The 20,486-nt window shown below is 47.9% G+C and overlaps 1 protein-coding gene across 1 annotated transcript in view; it reads left to right on the top strand.

The window, feature by feature from the left end:
* Positions 1–20,486, top strand: part of WTIP (WT1 interacting protein) — an 86,913-nt gene that overhangs the window by 23,156 nt on the left and 43,271 nt on the right. The window contains exon 2 of the mRNA XM_066327987.1: positions 6,537–6,638. Within this exon, the coding sequence (XP_066184084.1) occupies positions 6,537–6,638 (102 nt within the window). The remainder of the gene's footprint in view (positions 1–6,536; positions 6,639–20,486) is intronic.

Below are 20,486 nucleotides of genomic sequence, written 5' to 3'. Positions count from 1 at the left end.
TTTTCTGAGTAAAGTCCTCTGCATCCAATGCATCCTTCCTGTGTATTAATTGAGTAAAGCCTCCTGTAGGAGGGAGGCACTAAAGTCATGGAGATCTTTTTTAAGTCAGCAGATGCATATCTCAAGGACCTAAATAGTTTACTGTTTGTTCCTTGAGGATGAAAGTAAGGTTGGGGGAAATCTCAACAAGGTTTAACAGTGACAACAAGAAGTTTCCCAGTCCACAGGCTGCTTCTTGCCTTGCTTTGCAGAAGCTGTGTTAGTTGTTGTGGCACATGTTCCTCCTGTGCAGTGTACTCCAGCACAGTTGCTGTAGGGAGCATGGGCACTCCCAGGCTGGAGCTGGGCTTGTGCTGCTGGATGGGGTCAGCTTCCTCATGGCTCTTGGCTGTTGGGGTGCCAGGTAAGGACGGGCTGGGGCTTGGCAGGAGAGCCTAAAACATTTACTTGAGCATTTCTCACTTTTCTTTGCCGGTCATTTTCAACCTTAATTCAAGTTGTGGTGTCTCCTGCTCTTGCCTGGGGCAGAGGCAGTGCTGGTAGCTTAGCCAGGCAGTGCCTCCATCATTCCTAGCACAGGATCTTGCAGCTGAGCGTGTCCTGGTTGCATTTATTTGTAACTTGTGCGTACCAGATTTCATTTCACGTTAGATACTGAATCCTTGGTACATTTGTAAGGTGTGTGCCAGGTGACAGATGAAAGCCCTGCAGTGAGAGCTGCCCATGGTGGCGAGGCTGGGAGGGTTCCCTGGGCCTGTGCCTCGTGTCTTCTCTCTGGGCCTGAGGGATGACATGTGTGCTGCAAGATCCCTCCTCCTGTGGTTTTTGGAAGTAAAGGAGCATTTTTCTCCCGTGAGGTCACCTCTTCGATCCAGGCTGCCCCAGCCCATGCAGGGGAGCTGCACGGTGCTGCAGCAGCAGTGGCACCACTGCCTGGGCCCAGGGCAGCTCTGGGCTTCACTGTTTGCCTGGCTTCTGAGCAGAACACGTTTTACAGGGCTGGTAGCAGCACCCTGTGTGAGTTGACAGGCTGCAGGCAGTGTGGGAGCACTCCCCTGGCCAGGGGCACCTGCAGGTGTCTGACACAGCCCCTCCACAGCCCTTGGCTCCTGCAGCTCTTGCTGCAGTGTGCCGCCTTCTTTGGAGCTGAGGCTTCCCTCCTCGTCTCTTCTCCCTGCTCCGTGGCAGTGGGTGGCCATTTGCCTGCCCCTGTGCCGTGGATGGGCTGCAGGTGTGGAGAATCTTGTTTGGGGCTTGTGCAGGGATGGTTTTCCATCTCTGAGAGAAGAAAAGGGGATTTTGCAGTGGCCCGGCGTGACGTTCATCCACCCTTTTCCCAGAACTGCAGAGGCAGGGAGGGCGTCATCTGTGCCATGTGTTAGTTGTTAATTTTAGCTTTACCATAACTCTTGATGACAGGGCTTGGTTGTTTCCTGCTGTAGGCAGCATGTAGCAGTTATCCTGGAGATACGGTGTGGCTGTAAGACAGTAAAGCTGCAGCTCATCCCCGGGCCGTGGTGCTGACACAGCTGCTGCCTGCTGGAGTTGAGAGGCCGTGTGGTACCATTTTTCTTGCGTTCATGCTAAACCTCTATCTGCCTTTAGCTTACATAAGGATGGCATCAGGCACAGGCTGAATTCCACCTGTGTCTGAGGACAAAGCTTGGCCAAAAGGGTTAAGTACCTGCCATGATCAGCGTGGCATTTATCAGTTTTTATCTAATTCTGGCTGTCTGCTGAAGTCTGTAGGAAGTAGCAGCTTGTACTGGCATGGCCAAAATAGCATTATAGGATCTGATGTACAGGTCCCAAACTGAACTTCTTGTAATGCACAGGCTGCGACAGGGAACTCTTACAAGTATCAGCAGGTTGAAAAAGAGGTTGTTGCTGATACCTTTACTAGTTACAATGCATTGCATTTGGTCCCAAGTCTGGAGCCGAGTCACTGAACACATCAGAAATTCCCTGTGTGCTCTTCTGCTGGTGCTGGTGTCTGTGTTTGCTGGTGTATGAGTTCCCCAGGGAGCCTCTGGCAGCTCTGTTGCCCTGCAGTGCTGGAGCCTTGCCTGGCTTGTGTCCAGGGGTGGTGTTCTCACTGATGTCAGGGAAGTGGACTGGTTCAAGGTGTGGGGAGCACTGGCCATGTGCTGGAGTCCAGCAGGGAGTCTCTGGGAGCTCCCTCTCTTTCCAGCACCATTTTTGTTGACGGTGTTTTGCTGTGCTCCACGGAGTGTTTGTTCAGTCTCGAGTTTGGTTAAACGCTCCACGAGGGTGTGAACACATCTCCACCCCAGCCAAGGGCTGCTGTGGTGCTGTGCTCCTGGCTCAGCCAACCTTCCTGGCAACTTTGAGTATATGCAACATCCTGTAAAGTCTTTTTCTGGGTAGAGACACCAGATCTGTAGGAGAGTTGATGACCTGGGTAGAAACACAGCAGCTGATGTGTTGAAGTTCTGGGGTACAGCTGACTGCTCAGAATTGAGGTGTCAGGAGGGGCAAGGGATTGTATAAAGGCAGAAGTTGATCTGAAGTCATGTCAAGGAAAGTGTCAGAAATGAGACACACATTTGCTCTGCAACAGAACATTCTTCATAGGTGGTTTAACAAGCCTTGGAATTGAATCTGGGGAGGGGGGAAAGTGATGTAGCTGTTATGTCAGGGCTTCACAAGCCCACAGTGTGAAGTCTGGGCTGTGACTGGTGGAAAAGCAGACCTGAGCAGCCATGTAATCAGGGATTTTCCTAGGCAGTTATGAGCTCACACCAAACTCACACTGCAGCTGCAGATATATTTTCCAAAATACACTTTTGGAATTTTGCATACACTTTTTTAGTATGCTAATCATCTCTGTGGTCATTCATTCCTGGAGGTAATGACTACACTCTTGGAGAAAACAAGTTAACAAACTGACAGCTGCTCCTAACAAATCACTTGCTTGGAGAGGCCAGTGCAAGTTTAACATCCACAATAAATCATTCTTTTGCTTCTGATGGTTCAGTGCAGCAGTGGCAAAGAAATGAGGTAATAACTTTCATTTATCAAGGCATTTCGGGCTGCAGTAGATGTGTGCACAAGAGCTCAGAGGCAGAATTGCCAGACTTACTGACTGGCAAAGGATTCCTGCTCTTCTTTGAAGAGCTCTAAGTGTGGATAGGAAAACATAGTTCTGTCGGTGCCAGCCAGATAATCAATAGCTGCCAGGGTTGGCATGAAGAGGTGGGCAAGAGGTGCCCAGGGAGCTGCGGGCTCCACAGGGGCTTCCTCTGTCCCCGTGGTCAAGAGTGACCCGAGACATCGGAGCAGGGCCTGATGCTGAGTTCCAGGTGTGCCCCTGTGTTGTGTGCAGCCCCTGCTGCCCCAGGGTCCCTGCAGAGCCCTGGGGACAGGGTGGCACAGCGAGCAGGGTCCTGGCCTCTGTGCTGCCGGGAGTGAGGAATTCTGCAGCTGCTGCCTCACAGGACACCTCTGCCAGGGACAGTGTCCGCTGTAATCAATGGCCATCCTTGATCAGTTAACCTTTAACTCTTGGCAAATAAAAGATTTTTCCATAACGTTTGGTTGCATATAAATGAATAGACTTGGCAGCTCTGGATAAGGCAACAAATGTTCTGAAATTCCCATTACTTGTGTCAGGGCTGAGCTTGCCCGAGGACTGGCATTTTCTTGACAAGTTTACAATAAACTTATGGATCTGGATGGCAGCTAATTTGTCTTACTGAGTTTAGATTACGTAGCTGTTATCTTGTAGTTTTTGCATCCTTAAAATTCTGAAATCGGGTTTAAGATTTTAAAAAATATTAATCGATGTATTGGGTTTTAAATTTGTAACTTCATTTGACAAATATTCTAAAAAGGCAACATTGTACCAAAATGTTGAATGGAAGGCTAATCTCCTTTTTTGACATGAAATGAGGGCGTTAAAGGTATAAACACCAGTAAACCCTGGGATTTAGTGAATGGTCTTTCCATTTCAGTATTGGAATTTGTGCTATAGGAAAAATACTTTTTTTAAACTTGCCGATATCCCAATTAATCTGATTGCACTCCACAGCTGATACTGATGGCTGTGTTAATGCTGCTTTGAACTGCAGCGGGTCAGTTTTAGAAAGGGTGTGTTGCACTGGGCTGGCACGGTCAGGTTCTGGAGCTGCCAGAAGCTTCCCCTGTGCCCGGCAGAGCCGATTCCAGCCGGGCCCAGGCCGGAGCCGGGATCCCCCTGGGCTCCGGGATGGAGCCGGGATCCCCCTGGGCTCCGGGATGGAGCACAGATCCCCCCGGGATGGAGCACAGATCCCCCCGGGCTCCGGGATGGAGCACAGATCCCCCTGGGCTCCGGGATGGAGCACAGATCCCCCGGGCTCCGGGATGGAGCACAGATCCCCCTGGGCTCCGGGATGGAGCACAGATCCCCCCGGGCTCCGGGATGGAGCACAGATCCCCCTGGGCTCCGGGATGGAGCACAGATCCCCCCGGGGCTCCGGGATGGAGCACAGATCCCCCTGGGCTCCGGGATGGAGCCGGGATCCCCCTGGGCTCCGGGATGGAGCACAGATCCCCCCGGGCTCCGGGATGGAGCACAGATCCCCCGGGGCTCCGGGATGGAGCACAGATCCCCCTGGGCTCCGGGATGGAGCACAGATCCCCCCGGGCTCCGGGATGGAGCACAGATCCCCCCGGGATGGAGCACAGATCCCCCTGGGCTCCGGGATGGAGCACAGATCCCCTGGGCTCCGGGATGGAGCACAGATCCCCCGGGGCTCCGGGATGGAGCACAGATCCCCCGGGGCTCCGGGATGGAGCCGGGATCCCCCTGGGCTCCGGGATGGAGCCGGGATCCCCCTGGGCTCCGGGATGGAGCACAGATCCCCCGGGGCTCCGGGATGGAGCACAGATCCCCCTGGGCTCCGGGATGGAGCACAGATCCCCCCGGGGCTCCGGGATGGAGCCGGGATCCCCCTGGGCTCCGGGATGGAGCACAGATCCCCCGGGGCTCCGGGATGGAGCAGCTCCTGGAGGACTGCAGCCATGGGAAGCTCTCAGGCTGGAGAAGCTCATGGAGGGATGTCTCCCAGGACAAGAGAGGGACACTTGTTTATAATATGCTGATCTTCCGCCAAGGAACTTGCATTTTTATTTTGCATGTACTCTACATAGAATGTTCACATCTCAGTAGGGGAGAATTCTGGAAGATCAAAGCCCAGTTTTGTAGTTCAGCTGTTCCTAGGTTCTTAGGTGTATTGGCAGTTTCAATCATTGCCAATGATTCATGCCGAGCTTGTGCATGCACTTGTAGAAATAGAGCCTCAAACTACATGTGGAACACAGCAGCAGTTTCTTTACAGTTGTTTGAAGCAAAAAAAAAAAAAGAAAATCTCCATTTTTATTTTCTTCTGTAGTATTTAAAAAGTATCACCAGCCTTGTCTTGATAGACTGTCCTGCTAAGATTGAATAGAGAGCTATGAACACCTCAGAAAAACTTAAAAATCAGTAGTTCCAATAGTGTGCCAGAAGGACATGGATTCCCAAGAATTTAAGTTTTTCTTCATAGGGATACAAAACCAAGTGATCCTTGAGTTAATTCCCTTGGTTTGAATTTAGAGGTTATGCATACGTAGAAATAAAAGGATAGGCAAAAGACTCTCAAAAAAAAAAAAACCAAAAAAAACCTCTGAGGAAATAGCTTTAAATACTCTCCAAAGCCAAACCATCCCAAAACCCCCTCTTTGTCGAGCTTACTGAAATCCTGCCCTTCCCTGTGAGTTTGCTGTGTGTAGAGCCGACCTCTGACTTGTTGGCTCCTGGTGCTTTGTCTCCTGAGGACTCCACGGGAGGAGTCACCCCTGGCATCACCAGGAGCAGCCGTGGGCAGTAAAGGTGGATTTCTGAGCCCACTGAAGCACAACTGAGAGCCTGAATTTCTGCCCTGAGACCAAAAGGAAGGCAGAGGCTTTGCTGATCAGTGTGGTAAGGCGCCAGGTTGTGTTTATGAGGTTACATCCTCTCTTCACGGGGAATTAAACAATTACTAAATGTGACTGACAGATCCATTTTCCCAGTGGCTTTCACTGCGGACAAATGTGCTTGATGTTGTGTTTGTGGAGAGGGCCAAGGAGAAATCTTTTGGGCTTGGACTGAATTGTTTTATCAGTGGTTGTTGAATGTCATGTGGTGGAGCACTTTGTTGTGAAGGTCTCGCTGAATTATTTCTTGGGCTGGCAGAGTTGTTTGCAGGGAGTGTGTTGGATTTCTCTGTCCTTTCTGGCTGCACCTGCCTCCTCTGGGTTTCTGTCTGTAGCCAGCCTCAGTCTCCCTGCATTGAAACACCAGCAGAGGCTTGGCCCCCCCTTGATTTTGGGTTAATTTCCATGCATTTGTTTCACTGCAGCCGCCTGCTGCTCTCTTGAATCTATTCAGGAGGAGGAGCTCATTGATTTAGGGCCTGATGGGGCTATCATGAGTGTTGTGAATCAACAGCCCGGAGCTGTTTTCAGGAGCTGTGGAGGATTTTAACTTTGATTCTCTTTCTGCTTTGTAGGTATTTGTATAAAATGTGGAAAAGGTGTGTATGGAGCGAGCCAGGCTTGCCAAGCAATGGGTAACCTCTATCATACCAACTGCTTCACGTGCTGCTCTTGTGGTAAGTCAGATCTGCCTTGTGTGGCTTCCTTCAGCAACCAGTGTACAGAGTGAGACCTCATCCTGCCTGCTGCCCCAGGCAGAATTCCCACGCAGGCCTCCAGCTTCAGAAGTTGTTTTTTATTTCCCATCTGTAAGTGCTCAATGGTGTTTTCCTAAGCAGCAGCCCAGAAAAGTAATGTTTGGTTGTTTGAAGGGCTGCATTTAAAAAATGCTTCAACCTGGCTGTTAGAGGCACTCTGTGCTTTAAATCACTTACGTTTATGGAACTGTAATGTGCATGTATCGTTTTTATAGAAAAGAAAAAGGTAAAATTTGTTCAGCCAAACCCATATTTTTGTCATTTTCTATTTGCAAATGCAAGTCTAGTCAGGCATGTGTATTTGTCATTTCTGTGTATGCACAGTGCTCAAAAATTGTTCACTTATGGTTGAATGTGAAAAGAACAAATAGAAACTGTGTGTTGAAATGTCTTATGCTACTACAAGATTTTATTTTTGTGCGGGATAACTAGATGTTAAATCACTGTTTCCTCCTTGCTGTTCTCAGGACCTTTTTAGGTTTCCCTTTTAGTCTGAAAGACATGTTTCTGTATGTGGTTTGGGGAAGTCCTGGCTTTGCCAGGGGAAATGGAAAATTCAGGGCAGCATTTTCAGAAGTGTGCCTTAAGTCAGGCATTATGAACTTAAGTTGGAGACTTCCTCATTTTGTCTGTAACTGCTGAGAGCTCACAAATTCCCACCAAGCTCAAGGGAAGTGTGAGAGCTCAATTTTCAGGAGTCAGGTGATTTTTCTTGTTTTAGGGCACACATCTAGTGAGGTTCCTTATATACAAAAATATTTGCCTGGATATTGAAGATCTTGTTATGATACATATACACAGAAAAAAATTATTCTCAGCAGAATGTGCTGAGCACAGATTGTTTATAAAAAGGATTAATTCAGGATTAGAAAAAGAGTAAAAGATTTTTGGCATAGAACCAAATAAGTCGATAATCAGACGAACACTGTAAAATTCACTTCTGACAGAAGTGTTGTCTTTTCTGCTGAGATTTGTACTGATAAAGATTGGTTTAAAGAAACCTTCAACCTGAATGTAGAATTCCGTGGCCTTTCTAAATGACTCTGGACCATTACCAGATGCGGGGTTGAACTCAGACCCTCAGGGATTGCTCATGACTTTGCTCAGGTCTGACAGTAAGTGAGTAGCTGTTTTGTTGGCTCCCAAAGTGAACAGCATCCTGCTTAGCAAAGGATTACAAAATAGGATATCAGATAATGTCTATCCACAGCATTAACCTAACCTAATTGCATGGGTGAATTCCAGCTTCCTCTCCAGGGCAGAAATGTTGTTTTTAAGTACTCAGGCTGCATGTTTGCTGCCATGAGGTTCTGTATGCAGGTCACTGTTCCTTAGAAAAATGTATAAGGGACAAGAAGTGTATTTTAACAGCAAAATACAAACACAACTCAATTATTTAAACACACAGCAAGCTTTTCTGACTGTTCTGGAGAGGTGTGTGTGGCCAGCGTTCACCTACCACGAGGCAACTTGAGACATGTCCACTTGAAGCATTGTTTGCCCCACCCTTCAGTGCCCTGGAATTTGGTGATTCAGGCAGCTTCCCATGAGTCACCCAGCGCGAAGGGAGATGCTCCAGGTTGTCTTCTGAGCCTCTGACTGTGCTGCTCTGGGCTGCAGGGCCCCCCAGGACACCTGACCAGTGAGAAAAGCTTGGAGTTCCTTCTGTTTGCAGCCTCTGGCACAGCCCCGTTGGAAGGGGAGTGTTTGGGCACTTCCTTGGGTGGGCATTGGAGAGGGGCTGCATGCCTGAGGGCAGCAAGAACACCTGATCAAAGCTCAGGGTGAGTCCAAAGCAGAGCTTTTCCTCTCAGCCCTGAAACAGGATCAGCATGAGTGTAGCTGGGAGGAGGGTGTTGCATGAACTCTTTTGTTTCTCACTGTGTTTTGAGCTGTCCATCCCATGGAAAATCCAGAGTGGTTCAGTACAGTGCCAATGAAGATCCAGACCCTGGGACCAGGACATGCATGTCCTGTCTGTGGGAACTGCACTTTTCCTGTAAAAGGCTTTACAGGAGCTCATGGGCAGCAACCAAATGGAGACTTCCCACAGGACTGCAGTTCATGAACAGGGAGATCATTTTGTGACATTGCTGGAACCTCTGTGAGGGTCCTGAGCTGTAGGTTTGGTGCCCACCTTTAAATGGATGAGAGTAACCAGAGAGGGCCCAGAAGAACTTAAATAGATGGTTAAAGGCTGGAGAAAAGCTAATCACAAGAGCCCAGTGTATTTTGGGTATCTGAAATTATGGAAGGGACATGTGGCTGGAGCTTGTAAGTACATGAACCATAAAATAGCATTAGAAAGTGGTCTCATATGTCCTAGAGACAAACACAAGAGAAATCTTTCCTGGAGGCTGAAATTACACAATTCAAATAGGAAATCAAAGACAGTTTTTCTGCAATGAGGATGATTAACTGCTGGAACAAAATAGCAAGTCAAGTGGCAGATTCTCTATTCTTTGTTTTCAAATTAAGTCCAAATGTCCCTTTGGAGAATGTTTTAAGTAGAGCCAAGCTTTAGGTAATTGGGTGATCATTAGTGATCTTTGTTGGGCGAGGGGTCACAGCACACACTGGTGCTCCTTGTGAGCCTTTGACAGGAGAGGAGAGAAGTCCATTGGTTCTCTTCCCCTAAAGCAGTGTCCATGCTGTAGTTCTGTGTGTGTTTATGTGGTGGCTGGCCATGGCTGGACACCAGGTGCCCAACAAAGCCACTCCATCCCTGCCCTTCTCAGCTGGATGGGGAGAGGAAATATAAGGAAATGCTTGTGAGTTGGGATAAGGGCAGGGAGAGATCCCTCACTAGTTATTGACACAGCAAAACAAAAAAAATCTATTAACAAGCAAATCAGAGTAGGAGAATGGCAAATAAAAACTAAATCTTAAAACATCTTCTCCTCACCCCTCCTTTCTTCCTGGGTTTAACTTTACTCCCAGCTTTCTCCACTTCTCCCCAAAGTGGGGCAGGGAATGGGGGCTGTGCTCAGCTCATCCCAGGTTGTCTCTGCTGCTCCTTCCTCCTCAGGGGAAGGGCTCCTCACACTCTTCTGTGCTGCAGTGTGGGGTCCCTGCCACAGGAGACAGTGAGCTCATGAGCTTCTCCAGCCTGGTCCTTCCCATGGCTGCAGTCAGTCCTCCAGGAGCTGCTCCATCCCGGAGCCCAGGGGGATCTGTGCTCCATCCCGGAGCCCAGGGGGATCTGTGCTCCATCCCGGAGCCCAGGGGGGATCTGTGCTCCATCCCGGAGCCCCGGGGGATCTGTGCTCCATCCCGGAGCCCAGGGGGATCTGTGCTCCATCCCGGAGCCCCGGGGGATCTGTGCTCCATCCCGGAGCCCGGGGGGATCTGTGCTCCATCCCGGAGCCCGGGGGATCTGTGCTCCATCCCGGAGCCCGGGGGATCTGTGCTCCATCCCGGAGCCCCGGGGGATCCCGGCTCCATCCCGGAGCCCCGGGGGATCTGTGCTCCATCCCGGAGCCCAGGGGGGATCTGTGCTCCATCCCGGAGCCCAGGGGGATCCCGGCTCCATCCCGGAGCCCCGGGGGGATCTGTGCTCCATCCCGGAGCCCAGGGGGGATCTGTGCTCCATCCCGGAGCCCCGGGGGATCTGTGCTCCATCCCGGAGCCCAAGGGGATCTGTGCTCCATCCCGGAGCCCGGGGGGATCTGTGCTCCATCCCGGAGCCCAGGGGGATCCCGGCTCCATCCCGGAGCCCCGGGGGGATCTGTGCTCCATCCCGGAGCCCAGGGGGATCTGTGCTCCATCCCGGAGCCCAAGGGGATCTGTGCTCCATCCCGGAGCCCGGGGGGATCTGTGCTCCATCCCGGAGCCCAGGGGGATCCCGGCTCCGGCCTGGGCCCGGCTGGAATCGGCTCTGCCGGGCACAGGGGAAGCTTCTGGCAGCTCCTCACCGGGACACCGCACCTCCAGAACCTGACCGTGCCATCAGAACACAAATTAGAAATGTGAGAATAAGAGCACAAGAGCGCCGATCTTCTTTAGTCTGTCTTTTTTCCCCTCAATAACAAGAATGATCTGAGGTCACCTCCAGCAGTTTTCACTTTTATTTTCAATAGAATGGTTGTAGAAAACAAAAGGCAATAACCAAAGAACAATAATTCTGCACCTGAAGATACCTGATTTAGATAAGGGCTCAATACATAGCCAGCCACAATTAAAAAATAAATAAAATAATATTTCCAACCCTTGGGAAAAGTTGTGGTTTGGAGACCACTCAGGCTGAAATGTGATAATGAATGATGGAGCCTCCAAGGCCTCATTTCATCACTTGGCAGTGACTGTTTTCAGCTCTGCAAAGACAAGTGCAGTTGTGCAGAGAAGTGGAAATGCTGCCTGAGTCAGAGCCCTTTCTTAGGCATTTCTTGGAGTTCTCTGAGTTTCAGTGCCAGGTGCCATCTGTCAGGGTGTCCTGGGTGAAGAGGGCAGTGCCAGGTCTCAGTGCCAGGACACGCCGTCCTGTGCCTTCCCAGGACTCCCAGTCCTTTCCCACTCCCACCTTTGTTTATCACGTCATTGCTGGGGGTTGTGTTGCTTGTAATGAAGAGGAAAGCCAAAACCAGGCTCTCAGGCACGGGCACCTCTGTGGGGGCTCCAGCCTTGCCAGTGTAGAGGTGTAGGGATGGAAATGGGGGTATTGGGGTCTCCTGCACTGAGGGTGGATCCCTCTTTGAGGACATAAATGCAGAAAGGTGAGAAGGTATTTCAGGTGCACAGTAAATAAACAGGAGACTTCTGTCCCCTCTAGACATTTTGGTAAAATGCTCAGATGGTAAATCTCTTTAATTGTCTTCCTAGGTTCTGGCAGCTTTGGGAAAACCCTTAGTAATATATTGATTCAGGGCTGTATAGAATCTCCTCAAAAAAGAGAGATTTCACCAGTAAGCTGAGATTGGAATTAAAATGGAAAGGAAGAGTAGATGACTTATTGGACACGTTTTATGTGCTGCTTTTCTGCCTCTCAAATGTGTTCAGTGGGCTCTGGATGGCTGAGCCTTGCTCCCATAACTGAGCAAGTTCAGCATCTCAGATCCTTGCTCTCTCAGTAGATTTTTGCCACATCTCTGTAAACCCCTACAGCCTTCTGCCTAAAGCCATGCTCCTCAGACAGCTTTTTTTCAGAGGTCAAATAATTCTCTTCAGGTAAGGTAGAAGCCAAAGTGATCTGATTTCCTGAGATCAAGTATTTCAATGTAGATCTTTATTCACAATCTCTTAGAGGAAACAACTGACGCTTGTTAGGATGGTATTTAAATGCAGATTCTGTCTCAGCCCTGACACCAACAGAATCTCTTTTAGGCCTTGATTCAGCAAAGCACTTAGATGTGTTTAAATATGTTATATTAGTCATATGTAAAATTGCTTTGCTGAATTTTAAATAACAGATGTTAATTCGGGCAACAACATAACCTGTCCCTTCTGTTAAGTATAAATCTTGGCAGGAGTTCAGTTGCAGATTTTGCTTATGGAAGACAAGAGATGAAAAATATCTGCCTGAACAGCTCATCATCTAATTCCTCTCGATAGTATTTCAGAGCCTGACAGGATTCCTTGAAGGATACTTGCTGTAATGCCAGATTGCTTGTGTGATCTAAGTGCGGGTGAACAGTTGCAGGAATTAATGGGCTCTGGTGATACTCATTAAAGAAGAGAACTTACCAGCACCTTCAGTTTGCAGATCATAATGTTGTCCACAGCATCTTTTCAGGCTGAATATTTTAATCCAGTAGCAATGATGGCAGAAACTGCAGTAAGATAAATCTTTACAATGAGAAGTATCAGTTTGCTGTTTGTAACTCAGAGGGTGTAAGGGAATGAGCTTTGGCCAGGGAATGAGTTTTGCAGAGCTAAGGGTTTGAAGGCTCTGCTCTCAAAGCTGAGATGTATTTCACCATAAAAACCAGGAACATGTTCTGCTCTTCTTTGTGAAAGCAAATGCATGAGCATGCCATTCATCTCTAATTGGAGCTTTTGCTGCTGGTTTTAAGGCACAGAAAATCATGGCAAGATCGACCAGAAGCTTACAGCACACTGTAGCATCCGAAGGGATGCAGCTCTCACCTGGTGGCTATTGGCCAGCCCAGAGCACTGACAGGGGTCAGGCAGCACTTGGATTTTGAGGGACAGCTGGTAAAGGTGTCACAGTTTTTGTGATGATGGGCAGTGCTGCTGCCTTTGTTCAGCCTTCATGAGCTCAGCCAGGTGTCTGAGGAGGGGATCCCAGGCAGGGCTGGCAGAGCTGCTGGTTTCAAAGGCCCAAGTGGGACAACCACCGTGGGTTATTGTTATTATTGCCTTCAGGGTATGAAGAGCACTTCTGGACCAGCCCCTGCCCTCAGCAGATGGGAAAAGGGAGTCAGTTCATGGCCACAGCTGCAACCTGCCTTTTCACTTCTGTCTGAGGCCGCTCAGTGCTACTGGGTGTAGATGTCTATTATTAGGAGGTTGCTCATGTCCCACAGAAGTTCCTTGTGACACTGGAAATGGTCTTTTGCGTATTTGGTGCCCAAGTTGAACCTTTGTTTGCTCTTGGTGGTAGTAAGGCACAGAACATCTGAAGGAAGCTGTGTCCCTTCAGTGTATATTTACAGCAGTTGGTGAGTTTTGAAAATACCCAAATTCCCAGTGGAAGGTTCATTTCCAATTCATATTTGTTCTGTCCCCGTGGTGTATTTATAAGTGTCTTGGTTTGGGAAGACAGTTTTTTCAGGGAAAGTTGGAGCTTCCCTTGCAATGGAGAATGTAAACTACCACCACTACTCTTTTTTCAATGATAAATTTTTCAGTTAAAAGCTTTTAGGCAAAAGATTTTGGAAATAGAAATAGCAGTTCTTTACTGGTATGTATAAAACAAACAAACAAACAACAACAACAATAAAAACAACTACAGCATTGATAACAAAAACAGTACCAAGAACTTCGAGGACTTTGCTTCACTAAAACCCAGGGCAGTCTGGTCTCGGTGCTTTTGTAGGATCCTCAGAGCACCAAGCTGGGAACAGTGGAAAAAGTCTCAGTAGCTGTGGAGTGGCAGGATGTCCCGGCAGGGCAGGGGCAGGGTGTCCCAGCAGGGCAGGGGCAGGGTGTCCCAGCAGGGCAGGGGATGCAGGGGCACTGTAGCAGACGAGCAGCGCTGATGGAACCATGATGGCAGGGCAGGGCTGGCCCAGCTCTCACAGGGCGGCAGAGAAGCTCAGAATTCCAGGGTGAGCAGATGATGGCAGATTTCCCAAGACTGGACTGCAGTGAAATCCTCCAGCAGGAGCACCAACCCAGCCGTGCTTTCTCCCCAAAGCCGAAAACCAGAGGGAGAGGCTACTTAGAGCTCTGTCCTTTTTTCTGCCCCAAAACAGCTTCGACCATTCTTTTGTTTTGTTAAATAGTCTTAGGTATGACATTTAGTCTCTTTGGTAACTTATGGGGAAAAAATTCTTCAGAGTAAAAAGGAACAAAACCTAACCCCCAACAATAAGTTTGGCATGAGTCGCTGCATCCAAATTGCACACTGCCAGTACTTGCTTTGTAGCTGCAAATTTAATTGTCTGTAAATGTGACTTTCCCATAAAATAAAACAGAATTCAGTATCAAATCTGTGAGCTCTACAGAGTATGTCCACCACTGTTAGAGCTGGTAATCACAGAGGTAAAAATGTGTGTGTTTGTGTCAGTGGTTCACCCTTGGTGCCTCATGACTGACTTTTCACTGACCTAGTTGCAGGTTCAGTGTCTGTTCATCTTCCTGCAGTCACTTTGTGCAACTCTTCTGGGCACCTAGGAAAGCCAGCAGGAACCTTGAGGGGAGAGGGGCTCATGGGCATTGCTGCCAGGGGCCATGCAGTGACAGGCTGCTGGGTAGCTCATGTCCTTGTGCGCTTTTCCCTGCTGTTGGCTGACCACATATTGTTGGACTGGAGCAGCTGAAATGCTGGGGTTTTTGGTCTGTAATCCTGCCAGAGGCACTGCCTGATTGATAGCTGGTGCTCAGGGGCCAAGCTGAGGCATGACTCAGTGCTGTGCTGTAGGAACATCCTTCCCCTCAGCTCACACCTGCCATTGCTGCTCATCCACGACTCTGGCTGTGGTTGGATGGAATCTGTGGCCACGTGGATGTTTGTTTGGTGGTTTCCAGCTGTGACTGGAGCTGGCAGCAGGTCCTGTTGTGCGTGGGGCAGACCCTTGGAGATGTGATTCCCAGGAAAAGCTGAGCGCCGTGAGGTTGGGTAGGAGGGAGGATTTGGTGTCCGTGCCGCTGGCTGTGGCTGGTGTAGACGTGGCACTGAGATAACTCCTGTTGCTGCTGCACAGGGCAGAGCTCTGCCTGAGTCACTGCGTCTCTGGGATGAGTTACAGCCTGTGCTCAGCCCCACACTCCCATTTAACACCTATCAGGAGAGATGGATAAAGCCATTTCAGGTCTGTCTGCAGCAGCAGGCCCAGCTAACCCCCAGTGCAGAGCTCAGGAGAGGGAGGTGCTCACTGTAAAAAGAGGCACTGGATGGCAGAGGTGATGGTTTGGGCTCCCCTGTGCAAGACTCTGAGTCATGACTGAGCCTCAGCAAAGGAATGTAATGTTAATTTTAATTAAAAGTCAAACTTGGATACCAGCCCATGTAAGAGCCCAAGCACCTTTGGGTACTGATTGCTAGGAAAATGTTTTATCTTGATCCCTGGTTAGTCTGATAATATCCCAGGCTTTAGAAGAGCAAAAACAACGGGATGGAAAAGGGTCATCAGAAATGTTTGAGTGGGATAGACACAGGAAATTCTCAAATATTTAAAATTCACGTAGTTGGGTTTTACATTTTAGGGCATTTTGTATTTCTCTGCATTGCTGTGTGTTGTCCCAGCAGGTCTGTGTGCTGGGCTGGAAATAAAGCAGTCTATTGCTGGATCCCTTCTGCAGACTATGCTGTAAATATTATGTCATGAGATGTTTTCAACTCTGTGACTAGTTTAAATTTAGTTCAGCTCTAGAAGAGAACCTGTATTTTTAGGGGTGTCTCATCTGATTACTTTGCTTCCATGGGGACATCCCAGATTGAAGATGCATGTTCTTAAAGCCTTTTTTGGTAGGGGGTGTGTGTGCCTTGGTACAGTGCCACTCTTCTCTGAGAGCTGCTTTAGCAGGCATGGCACATGGAGACTCAGCCCCAGGGAAAGGTGCTGGGATCAGCACCTGGCTGACAGGGAACTGGGAAATGCTTCTGTATTTCTGGTGATCAGAGGCCGTGTGATCAATAGTTGGCTGGTGGTTTGTCCCTGTCTCCTTGTTTCTTTGAAAGGCTGTAATTGCATTCTGCTATTAATGATTCCAGCATGAAATATCTGGCTTTTGATGGTTATTTTAATTGGTGGGGGTTGCCTGGCAACTCGTGATGGAAACTTTCTTCTGTCTTCATTGACTGACCATAGATGTATTCCTTCCACAACATTTTTGTATTCATAATGTGGAACCATTCACTGACAGCACCTGTGGTCCTTTCAAGGGTTGGAAAACACATAAAGTATAAAAAATACACTCCAATTAACAAGATTTCAGTCTCTGTTTTTTATTTCTAAAAAAACTCCAGAGAACCTAATCACTTTTTTGCATAGTTTGGTGGGTCTGAACTGTCATCTATTGTCTAGAGTAACAAGATTTGGTCAAATTTCCCTGTTTCCTTATTAGCATCTTTTATCTACAGTTCTCCATGGTCTTCTCTGAAACCCACATCTTTTGGGTGTTCAGTTTTCCCTTCTACTTTTATTGGTTTTGGTTTCTTACTTTCCCCTCTACCCATTTAAAATGTTTTATTGGAACACACCTCAGTTTCTACGAAAGAAGAGATTCCCTTGGGCTGCTCTTGAGTTCATCTCTCAAAAGGGAAGAAATCCAGATAATCCAGAACAGAGCACAGGCAAGTCACTGACATTGTCACCAGATGTTTCTGTTTCCTATTTCCAGGTTCTGTAATTTTTAAATGTTACCAAAAAACAGGTGGAAGGAAAAAGTGGAGAAGAAAATAAACTAAAGGAGAAACACAGGGTTTCAACTGTAATTCAGTTGCTCTGTTTATATAGGGACAACATTCTCCTGTTCATTGTCCCTATATATTTTGCCAAGTGCAAAAAATGTTTTAGTGGTGTCCTTGATCTTTGCTCATCTGAAAACTAAACCTGCAAACTAAACTCTGAAATAATTTCTTATGTAATAGAGATCATCATCAGTACTTCAACAAAAAGTCAATTCTGTGTCCACACTTGCAGTTAGTCAGTTTTGTCCTTCAGCACTCAGGGAATCTGTTCTGCCCCCAGCCAATTGATGGTTTCTTCCCTGGTGCGTGTCTCAGTACATTTTATCCTCACACAGAACCTGTCCATGTGTATAAACACATTCAGGCTCTCCTCTCTTGAGCCTATCCTAGAGCTTTGTATCACCTGAATCCTCCCCTGGCCTTTGGGTGACTCTCCACCTTTCCTTGCCCCTGGAATTGATCTCACCATTGCTGCTCTGGACTGACCAAAGGGTGGTCTGTGGTCCACCATTACCTTATTGTTTTCCTGGTGTGTTGGAAGGATTAAACTTCAGGGTTTGCCTCTGATACATCCCGTGAGAAGTTTTCCATTCCTCATGTGTTGTCTTTTTCATCTTTCTGTCTGCATTTGCTCTGATGTGTCTGCTCTGCTACTGAAGAATTTAAACTTTCTTACTATTTCTGTGTGGGCATCTTCTGTTTTCCATCTCAAAGAGGCACAATGGATGACTTCAATCAAGATCTTAACTCCTTGTCTGTACCTTTTTCTCCAGAAAACAGTGAGCACTGTTTGAAATCTTACTGTAGCCTGGTAATTTCCCATTTTGATTTGTTATGCATGTCTTTGGCTTTTCCTGGAATTCCCAGTGTCTAAGGGCTGCTGGCAGCTCATCAGCCCCTTATCAAGGAGGCAGGACTCTACCACTTCACAGCCATGGAAACTTCAGCCTGTCCTTCCTCACCAGCAAAGCTCTTTTTCCAAACTTCAGAATAGTTTTCTATTCTTATTCCCGTTACCTGTTTTCCTGCTGGTTCTAGTCTTGGACTTGCTATTTTCTGGTGACAGTGCAGAGGACCTCTCCCCTCCTGCCAGGCCAGCTCTCAGTCCAGCTCTGCAGGCCCAGCCTAAGGAGCACTGGAGCTCTTGGCAGGGGACACAGCAAGATCAGGAAATCTGCTTTTTGCTGCTCCTGTTGCCTTCACCTCCCGTATTGTCTGACAGGAGGGCTCTGGCTTTGCTCCTCAGCCATGCCCCATGTCCAGGCTGGGTTACAGTCTCATCCTTAATTCTTGTTAACTGCTTATTTCCAGGGACAGTTGTCTGTAAGGCCTGAAAACACATTAAAGTTCTCACCAGAAAGCAGCCTGGGTTTTACCTTGCAAATTCATTTTATAGATCAAAGGCTTCCACTGCCACTCTTCACCTTAAGGATGCTTTGACTTCTTGTGGGTCTAGAAAAGCTCTTTCCCATAAGACTCTTTCCATGTACAAAGCAAAATAAAGAATTATTTCTTTGCTGAAGTTTGTCTTCACACTTATAAAATATGCAGTTGCAGCAGACTTCAGCACTCTGTGTTTGAGGCTTCTGGCAGACGATACTGGCAAACAACAGAGGAAAAATTCTTAGCTGAGAGGATTGGTAGGTTGGTGGTCACCAAGGGGTGGATCAGCCCAGTGAGGCAGAGGACAGGGTTTTGCTCCACTTGCTAAGGCTTCCTTGTCCTCCTGGACAGGTCACGTTGCCTGTCTTGGCCCATGTGGACACAATCCATCTCACTTCCCTCACCTGGGTGATACTGTGCTGCTTTCAATATTTTGAAATTATGTGGAGATCCTGAGCTCAAAGCACTGGAGAAGTGAGAAGTTTTGTAAATATTTCAGTAATTATTGTTGTATCACAAATAGATGCATTTGCTGGAGGAAACACTTGCAGTGTCTGGCAGCCAAACCATACAGCTGCTACTGCATGCTACTGAAACTAATTACTTGCTCAAATAATGTGTATTTACAGTTTATGGGGGAGCAGTTTGAGGATTATATATCATTAAATAAATGGACTAATGCAAGATTTTAAAAAGCCTGCTTTCCCAGCAGTGCTCCCAAGAGCCCTTAGTGCCTGGGCCACGTCAAAAGCGTTCCCATTCCTCTGTCCAAGCCCAACGTTGTGTTTTTAATTTATTTTCAGTATCCAAGGAATGCTGTCTCCAGTATTCAGAGGACTCTAAATCGGATGTGAGACACAAATGCACCAGAGAAGCTTATCAGAGAAACAGGCTTGGCATGAAGCCTACATAAACAACCCTAAATTTTTCTCATTTAAATGAGAGGACTCGGGAGGATTGGCTGATTGCAGTGGCAGTGGGCTGGCCTTGGGCACCAAGGAAAGTGCTTTGGTTACCCCTGGTATTTGACATGACCTGAATGTTTTGCCTGCTTACAAACTTACTGTTACAGACTGACCAGCTTGGTTCTGGTAAATTCTCTTCTACAGGTCAGAGTTATTTACCAGCAGTGGATGTTTTCTCCTCTCCTTGGAATTCTCAGTAAATTTAAGCTCATTTTAACCCAGGTAATGAAGAGCTCTTGTTTCCAACCACCGCTTGCTGCCTCACTCCCTTAAAACACAGAACAGGAAGAAACTCAGTAAATTCAATCTTGGCCAGAAAGCTATTTTTCCCCCTTGCTTCCAATAAATATCTCATTTCCTGAAAATCCTGACTTTGACCAAAACTTCTGGGACTTTCTAGATTTATCATCACTCATGGCCAAATCCCATTTCAGTTAGTGTTGGGGTAGTCTTGAGTTCATGGAGGGCAGTGTGAGCTCTGAGCTGGGCAGCAGGAGCTTGCTCTCATCACACTGACAGTAATCCTGTGCTTTGCCCCAGGTGAGTCTCTTCCCTGTAGCTGTAGAAAAACTGTGTAATTTTGCAATATGGCTTTGATTGTGAACACCATGCCAGAAACAGTAAGGAATTATTTTATGGGTTTTTTGTGAAATTTCTGCCATTTTACCAGCATGAACCCTCCTCATGGGTACTCTGCACTGAACTGACACAAATAAAAATAGGCAACTGTCACACTTGCAAACTTGATCCCAGTCTTGAGTTAGGTACAGTAAGTGCTTTCTGAATGGAAACCTGGAGCAAACCCCGCCCTGGCCTCACCAGTGATCAGCATCCACTCCATCCATATCCAGTGCTTCTCCCTTGATAGGGAGTTTAGTGATTCCCTTGGCAGTTCCCTGGACTGGTTGTCTGATGGATCGTGTGCTGTGCTCTTGGTGCTGGGCTGGAAATCAGTGCTGGGCTGTCTGCTCAACAGCTCCTCTTGCTGGCCCACCCTCTTATGAGGGTTTACCTGCTCTCCTGGCTTCAAATTAATGAGGATTGTTTTATTCAAGTGGTGGAGAGAGCAGGAGTGTAATAACTTCAGGTGTAGTTCCATGTTCCTCACCTGTCCCAAACATCCCTGCAGACTCAGGGCACGCAAGGAGGGAATGGTGTTGGGGTTCCTTTGGGAATGGTGGTGAGTATTTGCTGGACACTTGGGCCTCTTGCTCCATTTCTCGCAGACACTGGGGACTTGAGAACAGATTGTGTGCTGTGGTCAAGGGCCAAGAGTAACCTCATACCATTGTTTTGGGTGATGGGTGCTCAGGGGCTTCAGCATTTCACCCACAAAATGGCTTTTCCTGGGCGATGAATAACCCACATTTACTCTGAACTTGAAAG

The sequence above is a fragment of the Sylvia atricapilla genome, chromosome 12 (genome assembly GCF_009819655.1).
Source record: "Sylvia atricapilla isolate bSylAtr1 chromosome 12, bSylAtr1.pri, whole genome shotgun sequence".
NCBI classification, from domain to species: Eukaryota; Metazoa; Chordata; class Aves; order Passeriformes; family Sylviidae; genus Sylvia; species Sylvia atricapilla.
Note: the sequence above shows the minus strand (reverse complement) of the source record. Positions and strands in the feature narration are given on the sequence as shown.